At 48.3% G+C, this 21,280-nt stretch overlaps 1 protein-coding gene across 4 annotated transcripts in view; it reads left to right on the top strand.

Annotated features, from left to right (window-relative positions):
* Positions 1-21,280, top strand: part of PHKA1 (phosphorylase kinase regulatory subunit alpha 1) — a 105,773-nt gene that overhangs the window by 62,094 nt on the left and 22,399 nt on the right. For all 4 annotated transcript variants that reach the window (XM_040322820.1, XM_040322819.1, XM_040322818.1 and 1 more), the window contains exons 24-27: positions 2,391-2,470; positions 6,925-7,003; positions 15,731-15,860; positions 16,865-16,966. In XM_040322820.1, the coding sequence (XP_040178754.1) occupies positions 2,391-2,470; positions 6,925-7,003; positions 15,731-15,860; positions 16,865-16,966 (391 nt within the window). The remainder of the gene's footprint in view (positions 1-2,390; positions 2,471-6,924; positions 7,004-15,730; positions 15,861-16,864; positions 16,967-21,280) is intronic.

Genomic DNA, 21,280 nt, shown 5'->3' with positions numbered 1-21,280 from the left:
TGTTAATGACTAGTGACCCGACGTGATGCGCCGTTCGTGGACATATCCCAGTGTGCATTGCTCCAAAGTACGCCGCAAGGACGTATTGGTTTCGATGTGAACGTAAATTACGTCCAGCCCCATTCACAAACGACGTAAAATTTTCAAATTTCGACGTGGGAACGACGGCCATACTTAACATTGGCTAGGCCAGCCATTTTGATCGAATTACTTTACGCCGGAAAAAGCCTTACGTAAACGACGTAAAAAAAAATGCGCCGGGTGCACGTACGTTTCTGAATCGGTGTATCTAGCTCATTTGCATATTCTACGCCAAACTCAACGGAAGCGCCAACCTAGCGGCCAGCGTAAATATGCACCCTAAGATACGACGGCGTAGGAGACTTGCGCCGCTCGTATCTTAGCCTAATTTAAGCGTATCTGGTTTCCAGAATACGCTTAAATTTACGACGGCATAGATTCAGAGTTACGACGGCGTATTTACTGATATGCCGGCGTAACTGTCTCTGAATCTGCCTATAAGACTGGGATGACATTAAAGGTCATGTGTGCGTAAAGGCGGGCGTCCCAATACTTTTCACAATGTGGTGCAGCCATTCTCAACCAATGTTCCGTGGAACCCTAGGGGTTCCTTGAGCTGTGGCTGATGAACCACCTATTTGATGCCTACAGAGTTCAAGGTTCAACACCACTTGGCAAAGCCAGCAGCACGACACCAAATATTTTTTTGGCTGTCTTTTTAAGGGTGGCATTCTTAGCACCACTTTAAGGGGGACATTCTTCCTATTGACCACCAATATAAGGAGCATTGTTCCTATTGAGCCCTGATGAATTGGGTTTAGTAAGGGTTCCTTGAGACCTGAAAATTTTATTTTTGGGGTTCCTCTAGGGTTAAAAGGTTGAGAACGCCTGATAAAGTGCTTTTCTGAGCTTTCAAGATAAAAATTACGAAAGACCATATAAAATGACAATGTATTGTATAGATCAGGGGTGTCAAACTCAATTTCATGGTGGGCCGCATCAGCATTATGATGGCCTTTAAAAGGGCCGGTTGTATCTGTAAGGTTAGATGTCCAGCGCATTCCCTCCCCTACATTTGATGTCAAGAGCCCCCCCACCATCAGAAGTTGAGTCCCCCACCCTCCCTTACATCACAGTGCACCCCCCTTTCCTTAACCACTTAAGCCCCGGACCAATATGCTGCTAAATGCCCAAAGGCGTTTTTACAATTCGGCACTGCGTCGCTTTAACAGACAATTGCGCGCTCGTGCGACGTGGCTCCCAAACAAAATTTACGTCCTTTTTTCCCCACAAATAGAGCTTTGTTTTGGTGGTATTTGATCACCTCTGCGGTTTTTATTTTTTGCGCTATAAACAAAAATTAAGCGACAATTTTGAAAAAAATGCAATATTTTTTACTTTTTGCTATAATAAATATCCCCCAAAAACATATATAAAAAAAAAAAATTCCTCAGTTTAGGCCGATACGTATTCTTCTACCTATTTTTGGTAAAAAAAAATCGCAATAAGCGTTTATCGATTGGTTTGTGCAAAATTTATAGCGTTTTCAAAATAGGGGATAGTTTTATTGCATTTTTATAAAAAAAAAATTTTTTTACTACTAATGGCGGCGATCAGCGATTTTTTTCGTGACTGCGACATTATGGCGGACACTTCGGACAATTTTGACACATTTTTGGGACCATTGTCATTTTTACAGCAAAAAATGCATTTAAATTGCATTGTTTGTTTATTGTGAAAATGACAGTTGCAGTTTTGGGAGTTTACCACAGGGGGCGCGGTAGGAGTTAGGGTTCACCTAGTGTGTGTTTACAACTGTAGGGGGCTGTGCCTGTAGGTCTGATGTCATCAATCGTGTCTCCCTATAAAAGGGATCACTCGATCGATGCAGCGCCACAGTGAAGCACGGGGAAGCTGTGTTTACATACGGCTCTCCCCGTTCTTCAGCTCCGGGGAGCGATCGCGACGGAGCGGCTAGAAACGAATAGCCACGCCGTCGTCCCGGATCGCTCCCCGCGGGAATCCGACTGCCGCATGTAGCAGGGGGGGGGTCCCGATCGGACCCCCGACCCGCGGAAAGGCAAGGACGTACCTGTACGCCCATATGCCTGTACGTGCCATTCTGTGGACGTACATATACATGCGGCGGTCGGGAAGTGGTTAAGCTGCTTGGAAGAAGCTGGATGCATTGCTTGAAAGCAGAAAGTAAGGGTCTGGAGGAGGAGCAGAGGAGGGTTGGCGCTTTCCTGCAGGAGAGGTGCGAGGGCCACATGAAATGGCCTGGAGGGCCGGATTCAGCCCACGGGCCTTGTGTTTGACACCTGTGGTATAGAGGTAACAGATTATTTTTTTTCTTTTTGTCTTTTTAGGCCTGCACAGATCTTTTGTCCCACCAGAAACAGCTCACGGTTGGGTTGCCTCCTGAGCCAAGAGAGAAAACCATTATTGCGTGCGTTTTTTTATTTTTATTTAATACTGGTTGTGTATGGGTATTCTGGTCAGTTTGTAATGCTTTTATTACATTGCAAAAGCAGTAGTTTGAATTCGTCTTTGTCAGCATGGAGTAGGTAGAACAATGAAAAGGACTACTGAATCTTACTCATGACCTTTACAGGGGCAGACTGACAACTCATGGGGCCCGCGAGCGATGGGAGATTATGGGGCCCGCGAGCGATGGGAGATTATGGGGCCCGCGAGCGATGGGAGATTATGGGGCCCCCGGGCAATAGGAGATTGTGGGGCCCGCGAGCAATAGGAGATTGTGGGGCCCCCAGGCAATAGGAGATTGTGGGGCCCGTGAGCAATAGGAGATTATGGGGCCCGCTAGAAATAGGAGATTATGGGGTCCCGCGGGCAATGGGAGATTATGGGGGCCGGCGAGCAATGGGAGATTGTGGGGCCCGCGAGCAATGGGAGATTGTTGGGCCCGCGAGCAATGGGAGATTGTGGGGCCCGCGAGCAATAGGAGATTGTGGGGCCCCCAGGCAATAGGAGATTGTGGGGCCCGTGAGCAATAGGAGATTATGGGGCCCGCTAGAAATAGGAGATTATGGGGGCCCGCGGGCAATGGGAGATTATGGGGGCCGGCGAGCAATGGGAGATTGTGGGGCCGGCGAGCAATGGGAGATTGTTGGGCCCGCGAGCAATGGGAGATTGTGGGGCCCGCGAGCAATAGGAGATTGTGGGGCCCCCAGGCAATAGGAGATTGTGGGGCCCGTGAGCAATAGGAGATTATGGGGCCCGCTAGAAATAGGAGATTATGGGGGCCCGCGGGCAATGGGAGATTATGGGGGCCGGCGAGCAATGGGAGATTGTGGGGCCCGCGAGCAATGGGAGATTGTGGGGCCCGCGAGCAATGGGAGATTGTGGGGCCCGCGAGCAATGGGAGATTGTGGGGCCCGCGAGCAATGGGAGATTGTTGGGCCCGCGAGCAATGGGAGATTGTGGGGCCCGCGAGCAATGGGAGATTGTGGGGCCCGCGAGCAATGGGAGATTGTGGGGCCCGCGAGCAATGGGAGATTGTGGGGCCCGCGAGCAATGGGAGATTGTGGGGCCCGCGAGCAATGGGAGATTGTGGGGCCCCCGGGCAATGGGAGATTGTGGGGCCCCCGGGCAATAGGAGATTATGGGGCCCCCGGGCAATAGGAGATTATGGGGCCCCCGGGCAATAGGAGATTATGGGGCCCCCCGGGCAATAGGAGTTTATGGGACCCGCCGAGCGATAGATTATGGGACCCGCCGAGCAATAGGAGATTATGGGGCCCGCGAGCAATAGGAGATTATGGGACCCGCCGAGCAATAGGAGATTATGGGACCCGCCGAGCAATAGGAGATTATGGGACCCGCCGAGCAATAGGAGATTATGGGACCCGCCGAGCAATAGGAGATTATGGGGCCCGCGAGCAATAGGAGATTATGGGGCCCCCAGGCAAGAGATTATGGGGCCACACAGTACTGTGTGTATGTGTGTGTGTGTATATATATATATATATATATATATATATATATATATATATATATATATATATATATATATATATATACACATATACACACACACTGAGAAGGTACTGGAGAGGCGGGGCAGCTATATTCTTGGGATTTTTAGACCAAAAGGATGTCGGTAAGGGACATTTCAGGGACAGATGTAAAAAAAATCACTGATTTTTTACATACTGCCCCTGGTTTTACTGAGGCTGCAACCCCGATGGGGCCCCATAGTGGCATGGTGCCCTCGGGCAGTGCCCGAATGGTCAGTCCGCCCCTAGACCTTTATCATTTAATTTTCACTTGAATTATAATGTGAAAAATGTTCATTGAATATACAGTCCCAGTGGACTGGAAGCCGGGAGGTCTCCTTCAATAAGTTGATTTTACCCATACTGGTGTTTACTGTGGCATTGGCCATACTTAAAGCAGCTTTCTGGCATCGGGGCCCCCATTAAAAATGCCAAGGTCCTACAAAGCCTTCCTGACAGGACCCCATATAGAAACACAAGGACCTCCTGACAACATCAATGGGTCCAAAATAAGGTATAGTAGAGAGTCACTAGTTGTCCCGGGAGCCCCACATCAAGTCAAGACCTGCTGTAGAATGGTGAACGGCAGTCTCGGCCTGGACCCCTGCCAGGCCACCCCCCCCCCCCCAATGCATTTTTCTCCGCTGGACCTTACTCATGAGGATGATGGGGGTCCAGGCTAAGAATGCCGTTCACCATCATACAGCGGGACTTGACTTGATGTGGGGCTCCCAGGACACCTAGTCACTCCCTACTATACCTTATTTTGGACCCATTGATGTTGTCAGGAGGACCTTGTGCTTCTGTGTGGGGCCCTGTCAGGAAAGTTTTGTGGGACCTTGTCATTTCTAATGGGGGGGGGCCTGATGCCAGAAAGATGCTTTAAGTATGGCCAATGCCACTGTATAGTCAACACCAGTATGGGTAAAATCAACTCATGGAAGGAGACCTCCCAGGCTTCCAGTCCATGAGGGACATTGGGAATTGTAGTGCACTGGGACTGTATATTCAATGAACATTTTTATAATTCAAGTGAAAATTAAATGATAAAGGTCTAGGGGCGGGACTGACCATTCGGGCACTGCCCGAGGGGGCCCCAACAGGTTTGCCAGCTTCTGTATGGGGCCCTATCAGGAAGGCTTTGTGGGGCCTTGGCATTTCTAATGGGGGCCCTGATGCCAGAAAGATGCTTTGTTTTATTATCTGTAGATCGCGCGGGACTGACTCGATCAGTCACTGCTGTAGGTTATATAGGGTGTGGGCAGATGGGAACAGTTGGTTTCCACAGGTTCGTGCCCGGTTAGAGGGAAAGGTGGTGGTGAGCCCTGTTAGGGCCTGGGCTGCTACCTCGGTGTGGTCGACGCCGCGTTTGCTTGGAAGTGAAAGTAAAGGAGCGCCCCGGTATTCAGTAAATGCAGGTATAAAAGTTGTTTTATTTGAAACTTTGGCAATAAAATGAGCCAACGCGTTTCGTCGGTCTAAGCACTCCCCCTTCATCAGGGCTGCTAATGAAAGTTGTTAAAAAATGGTCCTGCTGGGGGGTGCCTTCGATCAGACCGATGGATGTCCAAACGCTGACTACTGCCTAGATTCACAAAGATTGCCGCAACTTTTGCGGCGGCGTAGCTTAAGGCATTTAAGCTATGCCGCCGTAAGTTAGCGAGGCAAGTACATGATCCACAATGTACTTGCCTGCTATGTTACGGCGGCGTAGCCTAAAGCGGGCGGGCGTAAGGGCGTCGAATTCAAATGTGTGGAAGGGGGGCGTGTTTTATGTTAATAAGGCTTGACCTTACGTTTTGACGTTTTTTTTTTTTTACTGCGCATGCGCCGGGCACCTACATTTCCCAGTGTGCATTGCGGCTAAGTACGCCACACGGGCCTATTGATTTTGACGTGGACGTAAACTACGTAAATCCCGATTCACGGACGACTTACGCAAACAACGTAAAAATTTTGAATTTCGACGCGGAAACGGCGGCCATACTTAACATTACTATTCCATGTAGGGCTCAGCTCTAACTTTAGGCGGCCTATCTCTAACGTAAACAGCGTAAAAGTACTGCGTCGGCCAGGCGTACGTTTGTGAATCGGCGTATCTCCTCATTTACATATTCTACGCCGACCGCAATGGAAGCGCCACCTAGCGGCCATCCGAAATATTGCAATCTAAGATAGGACGGCGTATCTTAGATATGTTTAAGCGTATCTCTGTTTGAGCATACGCTTAAACATAGGTCGGCTTAGATTCTGAGTTAGGTCGGCTTATCTACTGATAAGTCGGCCTAACTCTTACTGAATCTGCCTATAAGTGTTCAGAGGCAGCATTGATCTCTGGCGCCGAATTCCTCTCTCAATGCTGCCTCTGAGCACTTGGTCAGCGTTTGGACATCCATCGGTCGGATCTGTGTGCCAAAACCACCCCCCAGCAGGGCAATTTTAACAACTTTCATTGGCAGCCCTGATGCAGAGAGAAGTCCTTAGTCCCCCGAAACGCGTTGGCCTTATTTTATTGCTGAAGCTTAAAATAAAACCTCTTTTATACCGGCATTTACCCGATACCGGGCGCTCTTTTACTTTCACTTCTTTCCAAGCTTGGTTTTTTATGGAAGCCTTGGCACTTGATGGTTTGTCAAAGGGCATAAAGCAGGAGTCTCAAACTGGCGGGCCCTCCAGCTGTTGCGAAACTACAAGTCCCATCATGCCTCTGCCTGTGGGAGTCATGCTTGTAACTGTTAGCCTTGCAATGCCTCATGGGTCTTGTAGTTTCGCAAACAGCTGGAGGGCTGCCAGTTTGAGACCCCCGGGCATGAAGCTCTTTGTGAAGGTCGTGTTTTGTGTGTTCTTAGTACATGACTGTGGTCTTTCTGTCGTTCACCTCCAGGCCGTTGCCATATGACAAGCTCATCCGATTAATCGATGAGGCCAGTGAACAGAATATGAGCATATCTATCCTCACCCAGGTATGTAACACTGTCTTCCAATGCTTTCCCACATATTAACCACTTCAATACCGGGCACTCACACCCCCTTCCTGCCCAGGCCAGATTTCAGCTTTCAGCGCTGTCACTTTTTAAATGACAATTGCGCGGTCATTGCTACACTAAAACTACATTTTTAGCATTTTGTTCCCACAAATGGAGCTTTCTTTTGGTTGGTGGAATTTGCTCACCTCTGCGGGTTTTTATTTTTTTGACAAACGTATAAAAAAGACCGAAAATGTTGTATATAAAAAAGATTTTTCTTTGTTTCTGTTATAAAATGTTGTAAATAAGTACGTTTCCTCCTTCACTGATAAGCTGCACTGACAGGCACCAATGGGGTGGCACCAATGAGATGGCACTGATGAAGGGCACTGATTGGCGGAATTGATGGGCACTGATAGGCAGCACTGGTGGGTGACACTGATATGCAGTACTGATGGGCATTGATAGACGGCACTGGTGGGTGACACTGATATGCAGTACTGATGAGCATTGATAGATGGCACTGGTGGGTGACACTGATATGCAGCACTGATGGGCATTGATAGGCGACACTGATAGGCACTGAAAGGCTGCACCCATGGGTACTTAAGGGTGGCACTGATAGACAGAATTGCTGGGCACTGATAAGCACTGATAGGTGGCACTGACAGACTGCACTGGCAGGCATTTTTATTTTCTATTGATTGGCAGCTGCCTGGGCACAAATTGGCATTTCCCTGGTGGTCTAGGGGGGCATACCTGGTGGTCCAGTGTGGTGGCCTTCCCTGGTGGTCCATTGCGGCATCCTGGTGGTCCTGGGCGGGCATCCGAGGGGGGCTGCGCTGATAATCGGCACAGACCCCCCCCCCCGTCAGGAGAGCAGTCGATCGTCTCTCCTCTACTTGCGTCTGTCAGACGTGAGTGAGGAAAAGCCGATCAACGGCTCTTCCTGTTTACATTGTGATCAGCCGTGATTGGACACGGCTGATCACGTGATAAAGAGCCTCCGTCAGAGGTTCTTTACCGAGATCGGTGTAGCGGTGTGTCAGACTGTTTGGGAAAAAAGAAATGTTCCTGGACTGCCGCACTCTGATAGGCGATTTATTGAAACAAAATGAACAAAGGATAAAATCCAAAGCTGTATAACATCCAAAAATTCATGCAACACTGCAATCAATGGTAGAAAGTGGACATAGGGGACAAAAAAGCTAACATGTTTCACATCATGGAGAGATGCTTATAGGTGGATTCAGGTAGGCGGCACATAGTTGCGGCGGCGTAGCGTATGGCATTTACACTACGCCGCCGTAAGTTAGCGTGGCAAGTACATGATTCACAAAGTACTTGCCTGCTAAGTTACGGCGGCGTAGTGTAAATCGGGCGGGCGTAAGCGCACATAATTCAAATTCGGCTGAGGGGGCGTGTTTATGCTAATGGGGGGTGACCTTACGTGATTGACGTATTTTACGAACGGCGCATGCGCCGTCCACTTACATTTCCCAGTGTGCATTGCGGCAACGTACGCCGCACGGTCCTATTGGTTTCGATGTGGACGGAAATTACGTAAATCCCTATTCACGGACGACTTACGCAAACTACGTAAAATTTTCGAATTTCGACGCGGGAACGACGGCCATACTTAACATTACTATTCCAGCTATTTGATGGAATAACTTAAGGCCTGATAATGCGCTACATAAACGGCGTATCTGTACTGCGTCGGCCGGGCATACGTTCGTGAATAGGCGCATCTAGTGATTTACATTTTCTACACCGACCGCAATGGAAGCGCCACCTAGCGGTCAGCCTAAAAATTACACTTTAGGATACGACGGTGTAAGACACCGACCACCAATGTATAGGGTCCCTTTTACACCAACCACTAATGTAAAGAGGGTCGTTCTGCGCTGACCAAAATAAAGGGGCTTTTCTCCATTAACCACCAATGTAAACAAGTCTTTCTTCGCCAACCACCATTGTAAAGAGGGTCCTTCTACACTGACCAGTATAATGGGGCCTTTCTTCATTAACTACCAATGTAAAGAGGCTCTTCGCCAATAACCAAAGTAATGGGCACTTCTCCACTCTCCAGTGTAAGGGGACACTTCTCCCTCACCATCAATGTAAAGGGGCCCTTCTCATCTGACCACCAATATAACAGTGGTCTCCAAACTGCAGCCCTTCGCATGATTTTATCTAGCTCTTGGGGCATTTTTCCCCCCACTGTCAGCAACAGTGGGGCATAGTTCTTGTCGCTGACACCAATGATGGGGCACTGACACGAATCATAGGGCATTATTCCTCCCACTGATATGGATTATCGGGGCATTATTCTTTCCACTATCACGAATGATGGGGCCTTATTCCTCCCACTGATGCTGATGATGGGGCACTCTTCTTCCGCTGACATCAATGATGGGGCCATGTTCCTTCCACTGATGGGGCACTATTTACTGCCACGTACACCAGAACATTTTCTAATCCTGTTGTCCAGACCCCCCATTTGAATGACAGTAAACTGACCCTTTGTTTAGAAAGTTTGGAGACCCCTGTAATAGACCCTTTTCCACTAACCACAAATGTAACCGAGTCCTTCTCCACTAGCCACCAATGTAAGTGGGCACTTCTTCATTAGCCACCAATGTAACCGAGTCCTTCCCCACTAGTCACCAATGTAAGTGGGCACTTCTTCATTAGCCACCAATGTAACCGAGTCCTTCTCCACTAGTCACCAAATTAAGTGGGCACTTCATTAGCCACCAATGTAAGAGGGAACTTCTCCACTGACCACAAATTTAAGCTGGTCCTTCTCCACTCCCGATCAGTGTAAGGGGACACGCATCATCTGTGACTATCAATCTAATGGGGAACTTCTCCACTGACCACTAATGTAAGGGGGCGCTTCTCCACTGACCACGAATGTAAGGGGGCGCTTCTCCATTGACCACTAATGTAAGGGGGCGCTTCTCCACTGACCACTAATGTAAGGGGGCGCTTCTCCACTGACCACTAATGTAAGGGGGCGCTTCTCCACTGACCACTAATGTAAGGGGACGCTTCTCAACTGACCACTAATGTAAGCTGGTCCTCCTTCACTCATGATCAGTGTAAGGGGACACATCTCTGTGACCACCAATCTAATGGGGAACTTCTCCATTGACCACTAATGTAAGGGGACACGTCTTCATTAACCACTAATTTATGGGAGCACGACTTCATTGACCGCCAATGTAAAGGGACGAATCTTCACTGACCACCAATGTAAAGGGACACATCTTAACTGGCCTCCAATGTAAAGGGACACATCTTCACTGACCGCCAATGTAAAGGGAACATCTTCACTGACCTCCAATGTAAAGGGACACATCTTCACTTGCCTCCAATGTAAAGGGACACATCTTCACTGACCGCCAATGTAAAGGGACACATCTTCACTGACCGCCAATGTAAAGGGACACATCTTCACTGGCCTCCAATGTAAAGGGACACATCTTCACTGACCGCCAGTGTAAAGGGACACATCTTCACTGGCCTCCAATGTAAAGGGACACATCTTCACTGGCCTCCAATGTAAAGGGACACATCTTCACTGGCCTCCAATGTAAAGTGACACATCTTCACTGACCGCCAATGTAAAGGGACACATCTTCACTGACCTCCAATGTAAAGGGACACATCTTCACTTGCCTCCAATGTAAAGGGACACATCTTCACTGGCCTCCAATGTAAAGGGACACATCTTCACTGACCACCAATGTAAAGGGACACATCTTCTTTGACCGCCAATGTAAAGGGACACATCTTCTTTGACCGCCAATGTAAAGGGACACATCTTCACTGACCGCCAATGTAAAGGGACACTTCTTCACTGACCACCAATGTAAAGGGACACATCTTCACTGACCGCCAATGTAAAGGGACACATCTTCACTGACCGCCAATGTAAAGGGACACATCTTCACTGACCGCCAATGTAAAGGGACACCTCTTCACTGACCTCCAATGTAAAGGGACACTTCTTCACTGACCACCAATGTAAAGGGACACATCTTCACTGACCACCAATGTAAAGGGACACATCTTCACTGACCACCAATGTAAAGGGACACATCTTCACTGACCACCAATGTAAAGGGACACATCTTCACTGACCGCCAATGTAAAGGGACACCTCTTCACTGACCGCCAATGTAAAGGGACACATCTTCACTGACCACCAATGTAAAGGGACACATCTTCACTGACCACCAATGTAAAGGGACACATCTTCACTGACCACCAATGTAAAGGGACACATCTTCACTGACCGCCAATGTAAAGGGACACATCTTCACTGACCGCCAATGTAAAGGGACACCTCTTCACTGACCGCCAATGTAAAGGGACACATCTTCACTGACCACCAATGTAAAGGGACACATCTTCACTGGCCTCCAATGTAAAGGGACACATCTTCACTGGCCTCCAATGTAAAGGGTCACATCTTCACTGGCCTCCAATGTAAAGGGACACATCTTCACTGACTGCCAATGTAAAGGGACACATCTTCACTGACTGCCAATGTAAAGGGACACACCTTCACTGACCGCCAATGTAAAGGGACACATCTTCACTGGCCTCCAATGTAAAGGGACACACCTTCACTGACCGCCAATGTAAAGGGACACATCTTCACTGACCACCAATGTAAAGGGACACATCTTCACTGACCTCCAATGTAAAGGGACACCTCTTCACTGGCCTCCAATGTAAAGGGACACATCTTCACTGGCCTCCAATGTAAAGGGACACATCTTCACTGACCACCAATGTAAAGGGACACATCTTCACTGGCCGCCAATGTAAAGGGACACATCTTCACTGGCCTCCAATGTAAAGGGACACTTCTTCACTGGCCTCCAATGTAAAGGGACACATCTTCACTGACCTCCAATGTAAAGGGACACATCTTCACTGACCGCCAATGTAAAGGGACACATCTTCACTGACCGCCAATGTAAAGGGACACCTCTTCACTGACCGCCAATGTAAAGGGACACATCTTCACTGGCCTCCAATGTAAAGGGACACATCTTCACTGACCGCCAATGTAAAGGGACACATCTTCACTGACCGCCAATGTAAAGGGACACATCTTCACTGACCGCCAATGTAAAGGGACACATCTTCACTGGCCTCCAATGTAAAGGGACACATCTTCACTGGCCTCCAATGTAAAGGGACACATCTTCCTCCAATGTAAAGGGACACATCTTCACTGACCGCCAATGTAAAGGGACACATCTTCACTGGCCTCCAATGTAAAGGGACACATCTTCACTGACCGCCAATGTAAAGGGACACATCTTCACTGACCGCCAATGTAAAGGGACACATCTTCACTGGCCTCCAATGTAAAGGGACACATCTTCACTGACCGCCAATGTAAAGGGACACATCTTCACTGGCCTCCAATGTAAAGGGACACATCTTCACTGACCGCCAATGTAAAGGGACACATCTTCACTGGCCTCCAATGTAAAGGGACACATCTTCACTGACCGCCAATGTAAAGGGACACATCTTCACTGACCGCCAATGTAAAGGGACACATCTTCACTGACCGCCAATGTAAAGGGACACATCTTCACTGACCGCCAATGTAAAGGGACACCTCTTCACTGACCGCCAATGTAAAGGGACACATCTTCACTGACCACCAATGTAAAGGGACACTTCTTCACTGGCCTCCAATGTAAAGGGACACTTCTTCACTGACCGCCAATGTAAAGGGACACATCTTCACTGGCCGCCAATGTAAAGGGACACATCTTCACTGACCGCCAATGTAAAGGGACACATCTTCACTGGCCTCCAATGTAAAGGGACACATCTTCACTGGCCTCCAATGTAAAGGGACACATCTTCACTGGCCTCCAATGTAAAGGGACACATCTTCCTCCAATGTAAAGGGACACATCTTCACTGACCGCCAATGTAAAGGGACACATCTTCACTGACCGCCAATGTAAAGGGACACATCTTCACTGACCGCCAATGTAAAGGGACACATCTTCACTGGCCTCCAATGTAAAGGGACACATCTTCACTGACCGCCAATGTAAAGGGACACATCTTCACTGGCCTCCAATGTAAAGGGACACATCTTCACTGACCGCCAATGTAAAGGGACACATCTTCACTGGCCTCCAATGTAAAGGGACACATCTTCACTGACCGCCAATGTAAAGGGACACATCTTCACTGACCGCCAATGTAAAGGGACACATCTTCACTGGCCTCCAATGTAAAGGGACGAATCTTCACTGACCGCCAATGTAAAGGGACACATCTTCACTGACCGCCAATGTAAAGGGACACCTCTTCACTGACCGCCAATGTAAAGGGACACATCTTCACTGACCACCAATGTAAAGGGACACTTCTTCACTGGCCTCCAATGTAAAGGGACACATCTTCACTGGCCTCCAATGTAAAGGGACACATCTTCACTGACCGCCAATGTAAAGGGACACATCTTCACTGACCGCCAATGTAAAGGGACGCCTCTTCACTGACCGCCAATGTAAAGGGACACATCTTCACTGACCGCCAATGTAAAGGGACACATCTTCACTGACCGCCAATGTAAAGGGACACCTCTTCACTGGCCTCCAATGTAAAGGGACACATCTTCACTGGCCTCCAATGTAAAGGGACACATCTTCATTGACCGCCAATGTAAAGGGAACATCTTCACTGACCACCAATGTAAAGGGACACTTCTTCACTGGCCTCCAATGTAAAGGGACACATCTTCACTGGCCTCCAATGTAAAGGGACACACCTTCACTGACCGCCAATGTAAAGGGAAACACCTTCACTGACCGCCAATGTAAAGGGACACATCTTCACTGACCGCCAATGTAAAGGGAAACACCTTCACTGACCGCCAATGTAAAGGGAAACACCTTCACTGACCGCCAATGTAAAGGGAAACACCTTCACTGACCGCCAATGTAAAGGGACACATCTTCCTCCAATGTAAGGGACACACCTTCACTGGCCGCCAATGTAAAGGGACACATCTTAACTGGCCGCCAATGTAAAGGGACACATCTTCACTGACCGCCAATGTAAAGGGACACACCTTCACTGACCTCCAATGTAAAGAGACACATCTTCACTGACCTCCAATGTAAAGAGACACATCTTCACTGGCCTCCAATGTAAAGGGACACACCTTCACTGACCTCCAATGTAAAGAGACACATCTTCACTGGCCTCCAATGTAAGGGAACACATCTTCACTGGCCTCCAATGTAAAGGGACACTTCTTCACTGGCCTCCAATGTAAAGGGACACATCTTCACTGACCACCAATGTAAAGGGACACATCTTCACTGACCGCCAATGTAAAGGGACACATCTTCACTGACCGCCAATGTAAAGGGACACCTCTTCACTGACCGCCAATGTAAAGGGACACATCTTCACTGACCACCAATGTAAAGGGACACATCTTCACTGACCACCAATGTAAAGGGACACATCTTCACTGACCACCAATGTAAAGGGACACATCTTCACTGACCGCCAATGTAAAAGGACACATCTTCACTGACCGCTACTGTAAAGGGACACATCTTCACTGACCGCCAATGTAAAGGGACACATCTTCACTGACCACCAATGTAAAGGGACACATCTTCACTGACCGCCAATGTAAAGGGACACATCTTCACTGGCCTCCAATGTAAAGGGACACATCTTCACTGACCACCAATGTAAAGGGACACATCTTCTTTGACCGCCAATGTAAAGGGACACATCTTCACTGACCGCCAATGTAAAGGGACACATCTTCACTGACCGCCAATGTAAAGGGACACCTTCACTGACCGCCAATGTAAAGGGACACATCTTCACTGACCTCCAATGTAAAGGGACGAATCTTCACTGACCGCCAATGTAAAGGGACACCTCTTCACTGACCGCCAATGTAAAGGGACACATCTTCACTGACCACCAATGTAAAGGGACACATCTTCACTGGCCTCCAATGTAAAGGGACACATCTTCACTGGCCTCCAATGTAAAGGGACACATCTTCACTGACCACCAATGTAAAGGGACACACCTTCACTGAACGCCAATGTAAAGGGACACATCTTCCTCCAATGTAAAGGGACACATCTTCCTCCAATGTAAGGGACACACCTTCACTGGCCGCCAATGTAAAGGGACACATCTTCACTGACCGCCAATGTAAAGGGACACATCTTCACTGACCGCCAATGTAAAGGGACACATCTTCACTGGCCTCCAATGTAAAGGGACACATCTTCACTGACCGCCAATGTAAAGGGACACATCTTCACTGACCGCCAATGTAAAGGGACACATCTTCACTGGCCTCCAATGTAAAGGGACACATCTTCACTGACCGCCAATGTAAAGGGACACATCTTCACTGACCGCCAATGTAAAGGGACACATCTTCACTGACCGCCAATGTAAAGGGACACATCTTCACTGACCGCCAATGTAAAGGGACACACCTTCACTGGCCTCCAATGTAAAGGGATTATTTGCCCCTGACCACCAATGTAAGGGATTATTTGCCCCTGACCACCAATGTAAGGGATTATTTGCCCCTGACCACCAATGTAAGGGATTATTTGCCCCTGACTACCAATGAAAGATAACGCTTCTCCACTGACCAGTCCTTTCTCATGTCCACAGGAAATCCTGGTATACCTGGCGATGTATATGAGGACCCAGCCATCTCTGTTTGCCGAGATGTTCCGTTTGCGCATTGGGCTCATCATCCAGGTGATGGCCACAGAACTGTCCAATTCCCTGCAGTGTTCTGGTAAGCCCCCCGGGAATGTTTTGTAGTTGATGCTTCTCTAAGGTCCACTATACCTGGATCTATCCAAGTACATGCAGTGCTATGTTTGAGGCATTGTCACGAATTATAGCGTGGCTTGTAATTATTGCATAACACGTTGGGATAGAAATAGAGGGCCAAATTCATAGTGAGAGTACGCCGGAGTATCTACTGATACGCCGGCGTACTTTCAAATTTGCCGCGTCGTATCTTTAGTTTGAATCCTCAAACCAAGACACGACGGCATTTGGCTAAGATCCGACAGGCGTACGGCTTCGTACGCCTTTGGATCTTAGGATGCAGTACTTCGGCGCCCGCTGGGTGGAGTTCGCATCGTTTTCTAGCGTCGGGTGTGCTAATTAGCTGTTTACGGCGATCCACGAAGGTACGAGCGGTCGTCGCATTCTCTTACGTCGTCGCTAGTCGGCTTTTCCCGGCGTAAAGTTACAGCTGCTATTTCATGGCTTATATTTAGACCAGCCATGTTAAAGTATAGCCGTCGTTCCCGCGTTGAATTTTACATTTTGGGGTTTTTTTCGCGTAAGTCGTCCGGGAATAGGAAAGGACGTAACGCACGTCGCCGTTCAAAAAATTACGCCGGTGCGACGACATTTTGCGCAAAGCACATCGGGAAATTACAAAACGGAGCATGCGCAGTACGTTCGGCACGGGAACGCGCCTAATTTAAATGATACACGTCCCATTTGAATTAGGCGGGCTTGCGCCGGACGGATTTACGCTACGCCGCCGCAAGTTTACAGGCAAGTGCTTTGTGAATCAAGCACTTGCGCTTGAAACTTGCGGCGGTGTAACGTAAATGACATATGTTACGCCGCCGGAATTCTATGTGAATCTGGCCCAGAGTGCTTTTGAATGTTCGGATTTTTTTTTTTTTTTTTTTTTAAGTATTCTATTTTTATAGAATTATTTAAATAATTTGTTATTTTAAAAGTGGCAATTCACCCCTCCCCCTCCGTTTTACACAGCTGAAGAGGCCACCGAGAGTCTCATGAACCTCAGCCCATCTGACATGAAGAGTCTTCTACACCACATCCTAAGTGGAAAGGAGTTCGGGGTGGAGAGAAGTGGTATGTAGAAGGAAAGATTGCTATAGAGAAGCTTTTCTATTCCCTTTTTTCAGTTGCAGCACCTTTTTACAATCGAAGTGTTATTTATCAATGGGAAAACCTGAACCTGGGACAATTCAGAGGGCCAGATTCTCAGAAGAGTTACGACGGTGTATCTCAGGAAACTCCGTCGTATCTCTGTTTTTTGACCCGCGTATCTATGCGAGTGATTCCTAGAATCATTTTCGCATAGATACGCTGAAGATTCGACAGGTGTAAGTCACTTACACTGTCGGACCTTAAATGTAATTCGCTGCCGGCAGCTAGGTGGCGTTTACGTTCAGGTCTCATTTGTTTATGCAAATGAGCCTGATACGCCGATTCCCGAACGAAATCGCGTTGCGTATCCATCACTTACGTCGTTTGCGTAAGCGTAACGTTACCCCTGCTATATGAGGGGTAACCTTACGCCAGTCCGACGTATGCCATGTTAAGTATGGCGTCTTTTCCCGCCGGGTACGTCGTTTTCGTAAGTCGTTCTTGAATACGACTTTACGTCAATGACGCACACGTCGGCGTCATTGACGTTTTCCGTCGAGAACTGGAGCATGCGCACTGGGCCATTTTAAGCCCGGCGCATGCGCAGTTCGATCGGCACGGGGGCACGCTTAATTTAAATACAAGCCGCCCCCTTTGAACTACGCGGGGATACGCCGGGCCTTTTACACTACACCGCCGCAAACTACGGAGCAAGTGCTTGAGGAATACGGCACTTGCTCCAGTAAGTTGCGGCGGCATAGTGTAAATAGCTTACGCGATGCCGCCGCAAATTCTTGGAGAATCTGGCCCATAGAAACTAAGTCGGGAAAGGGAAAAAGCCAACTAAGTTGGGGTAGGCGGTACACTTTGGCCCACCAAAGTGTACTGCCTACCCCAACTAAGTCGGCTTGTTCATTGGTTGGTTGGTTGGTCAGCCACGCCTCATGAACATTGACCTCTGAGATCCCGCCTTCTGAGCTTTGACCTCTGGGGGAGGTCCCTATTCCAATTCCTGAGTCCTATTCATATTCTTCAAGGGGAAACCCTAACCCTGACCCTTATGTATTTGGTGGTGAGGAGGAATCAAAGCAAACCCAATGCTTTGCCCTGAAGGGGTTCAGCTTTAAAAAGTGCATGTAAACCCGAAAAAAATAAAAATAAAAAATTTGATTGAAGACTGGGCACAGATTATAGGAAATCTTATACCCTACAATGTAGGGTATAAGATTTCCTATAATCTGTGCCCAGTCTTGCCACACAGAGTTAATCCAGCTCGGAGCAATCCTCTTTTATTGTTCAGTGAAATAAAACGGACTTACAGAGAAAAACCTTAGTCCGTTCCGCCCCCCTTGCTGTGAGTGACAGGTTATTTACATATCTCATGCACTAGCCTGAGACAGAGGCACATCCTGTGTAAAAAGTTCACAATTCACATCCCTCTCCCCTCCCATTCCCTCATCTCCCTTCCCATTCCCTCATCTCCCTTCCCATTCCCTCATCTCCCCTCCCCTTCCCTCATCTCCCCTTCCCATTCCCTCATCTCCCCTTCCCATTCCTTCATCTCCCCTTCCTTCATCTCCCCTTCCAATTCCCTCATCTCATCTCCCCTTCCCATTCCCTCATCTCCCCTCCCATTCCCTCATCTCCCCTCCCATTCCCTCATCTCCCCTCCCATTCCCTCATCTCCCCTTCCCATTCCCTCATCTCCCCTTCCCATTCCCTCATCTCCCCTTCCCATTCCCTCATCTCCCCTTCCCATTCCCTCAAACCCCCCTTCCCATTCCCTCATCTCCCCTTCCCATTCCCTCAAACCCCCCTTCCCATTCCCTCAAACCCCCCTTCCCATTCCCTCATCTCCCCTTCCCATTCCCTCATCTCCCCTTCCCATTCCCTCATCTCCCCTTCCCATTCCCTCATCTCCCCTTCCCATTCCCTCCCCTCCCCTTCCCATTCCCTCATCTCCCCTCCCCTTCCCTCCTCTCCCCTTCCCCTTCCCTCCTCTCCCCTCCTCTCCTCTCCCCTCCCCTCCCCTTCCCTCCTCTCCCTTCCAGCTCTCCCAGGATTGGCTGCATTTACTGTGTTTTGACTGGATGTTTCTCATCATGGGGTGTGATCCACAGTTCAGTGTGACGAGGAAATGCATGTATATTGCAGTGAAAACAGAAAGCAGAATATACACAGACAAGTGATCTGATTGAGGTTAGATGTATCTAGTGAGAGCTGGGCACAGGAGAAGCTCAAGTGATCTGATTGTTATATTGCAGTGTGTGTGTCTGAGGTCACCCGATCACAGTTGCAACATCAGGTTATTTACATATCTCATGCACTAGCCTGGAGACAGGCATTCTTTTTTTTAATTCCCACCCCCCACTCCTTTTCTGAAGTCATATGGTTACTTTTCTGGATTTTGACTGGATGTTAGGGATCATAGCAGAGTTTAGTGTAAGGAATACACAAGGTAAAATGCATGTTGACAAGGGGAGTGTAGAGGTGGGTGGGGAGTCTTCTGACATCACGACTCCACCCACTGAGCTCCAGACAACAGACCCACCCACAGAATCTGCAGTTTTTCGGGTCTTATAACAGACAGAGGGGAGACATTTGACAGGTGAGGATACATGCAGGAGGCATCTATATCCTTATAGATCAGCACTATGGCAGTAGTTTAGAAAGGATGAGAGAGGCTTTACATCCACTTTAACCACTTAAGACCCGGACCGTTATGCAGGTAAAGGACCCGGACAGTTTTTGCGATTCTGCACTGCATTGCTTTAACTGACAATTCCGCGGTCGTGCGACGTGGCTCCCAAACAAAATTGGCGTCCTTTTTCCCCCTCACAAATGGAGCTTTCTTTTGGTGATATTTGATTACCTCTGCGGTTTTTATTTTTTGCGCTATAAACAAAAATAGAGCGACAATTTTGAAAAAAAAAAATATTTTTTATTTTTTGCTATAATAAATATCCCCCAAAAATATATAAAAAAAACTTTTTTTTTTCCTTCAGTTTAGGCCGATACGTATTCTTCTACCTATTTTTGGTAAAAAAAAATCGCAATAAGCGTTTATCAATTGATTTGCGCAAAATTTATAGCGTTTACAAAATAGGAGATAGTTTTATTGCATTTTTATATATTCTTTACTACTAATGGCGGCGATCAGCGATTTTTTTCGTGACTGCGACATTATGTCGGACACTTCGGACAATTTTGACACATTTTTGGGACCATTTGCATTTTCACAGCAAAAAATGCTATAAAAATGCATTGTTTACTGTGAAAATTACAGTGCAGTTTAGGAGTTAACCCCTACAGCGCCCCCTAGTGTTTGTGTGACCTCATATGTTTTTCTAACTGTAGGGGGGCGGGGCTGAACCTGTGACGTCATTGATCGTGTTTCCCTATATCAGGGAACAGACGATCAATGAAGCTGCCACTGTGAGAACGGGGAAGCTGTGTTTACACACGGCTCTCCCCGTTCTTCAGCTCCGGGGACCGATCGTGGGACTCCAGCGGCGATCGGGTCCGCGGGTCCCGCGGCCACGGAGCTTCGGACAGGGGCGCACGCCCGCGACCCACGGCTGGGCACTTAAAGAGGACGTACAGGTACGTGCTTGTGCCCAGCCGCGCCATTCTGCCCACGTATATCTGTAGGAGGCGGTCCTTAAGTGGTTAATTGCTCGTTGACTGACCTTCTACCTTTGTAACACAGGAACATGAGCAGAACATTCTTTTAGGACGGGCTTTCTCAAACTTTTGTTTTACCCCAGAGGAACCCTTGAAATAATTTTCAACTCTTGGGAAACCCCTAATAAGATTAGTCCACCAGGGGTTATTGGGAAAATGCCCCTTATTTTCGTGGTGGCAGGTCTGAAGGATGCTACCATTAGAGGGGCGGCTAGAATTATGTCCTTGCCGCTGGCTCTGTCAATTGGCATTGGACCTGGAACTATGCAGGCACCATCAGATGGGAGGACAGTTGGCCACAAATTAAGGAACCCCTAGCCAACCCTGGAGGAAACCTAGGGATCCATGCATGGGCGTCCGCAAGCGGCCGAAATAGCGCAGCTAAAACGCTAGTAAAGCGCTGCTTTTTAGCAGCGCTTTACCGATAAAATAGCTCTTGAGATAATTCAGCTTCCATGCCCATATAAATATAGTCTAGAGAATGTAGACCCCCCTTCAGCACAGATGGCCCCCTCCCCCAATCTAAACAGACCCTCCCTTCAGCACATACCCCCTCCCTTCAGCACAGACGGACCCTCCCACTGCGTACGCATAAACACTGGAGGGGGAGTC

This window comes from Rana temporaria, chromosome 9, assembly GCF_905171775.1.
Source record: "Rana temporaria chromosome 9, aRanTem1.1, whole genome shotgun sequence".
Taxonomy (NCBI): Eukaryota; Metazoa; Chordata; class Amphibia; order Anura; family Ranidae; genus Rana; species Rana temporaria.
The sequence above is the reverse complement of the archived record's forward strand: the minus strand, read 5'-3'. Positions and strand labels throughout refer to the sequence as shown.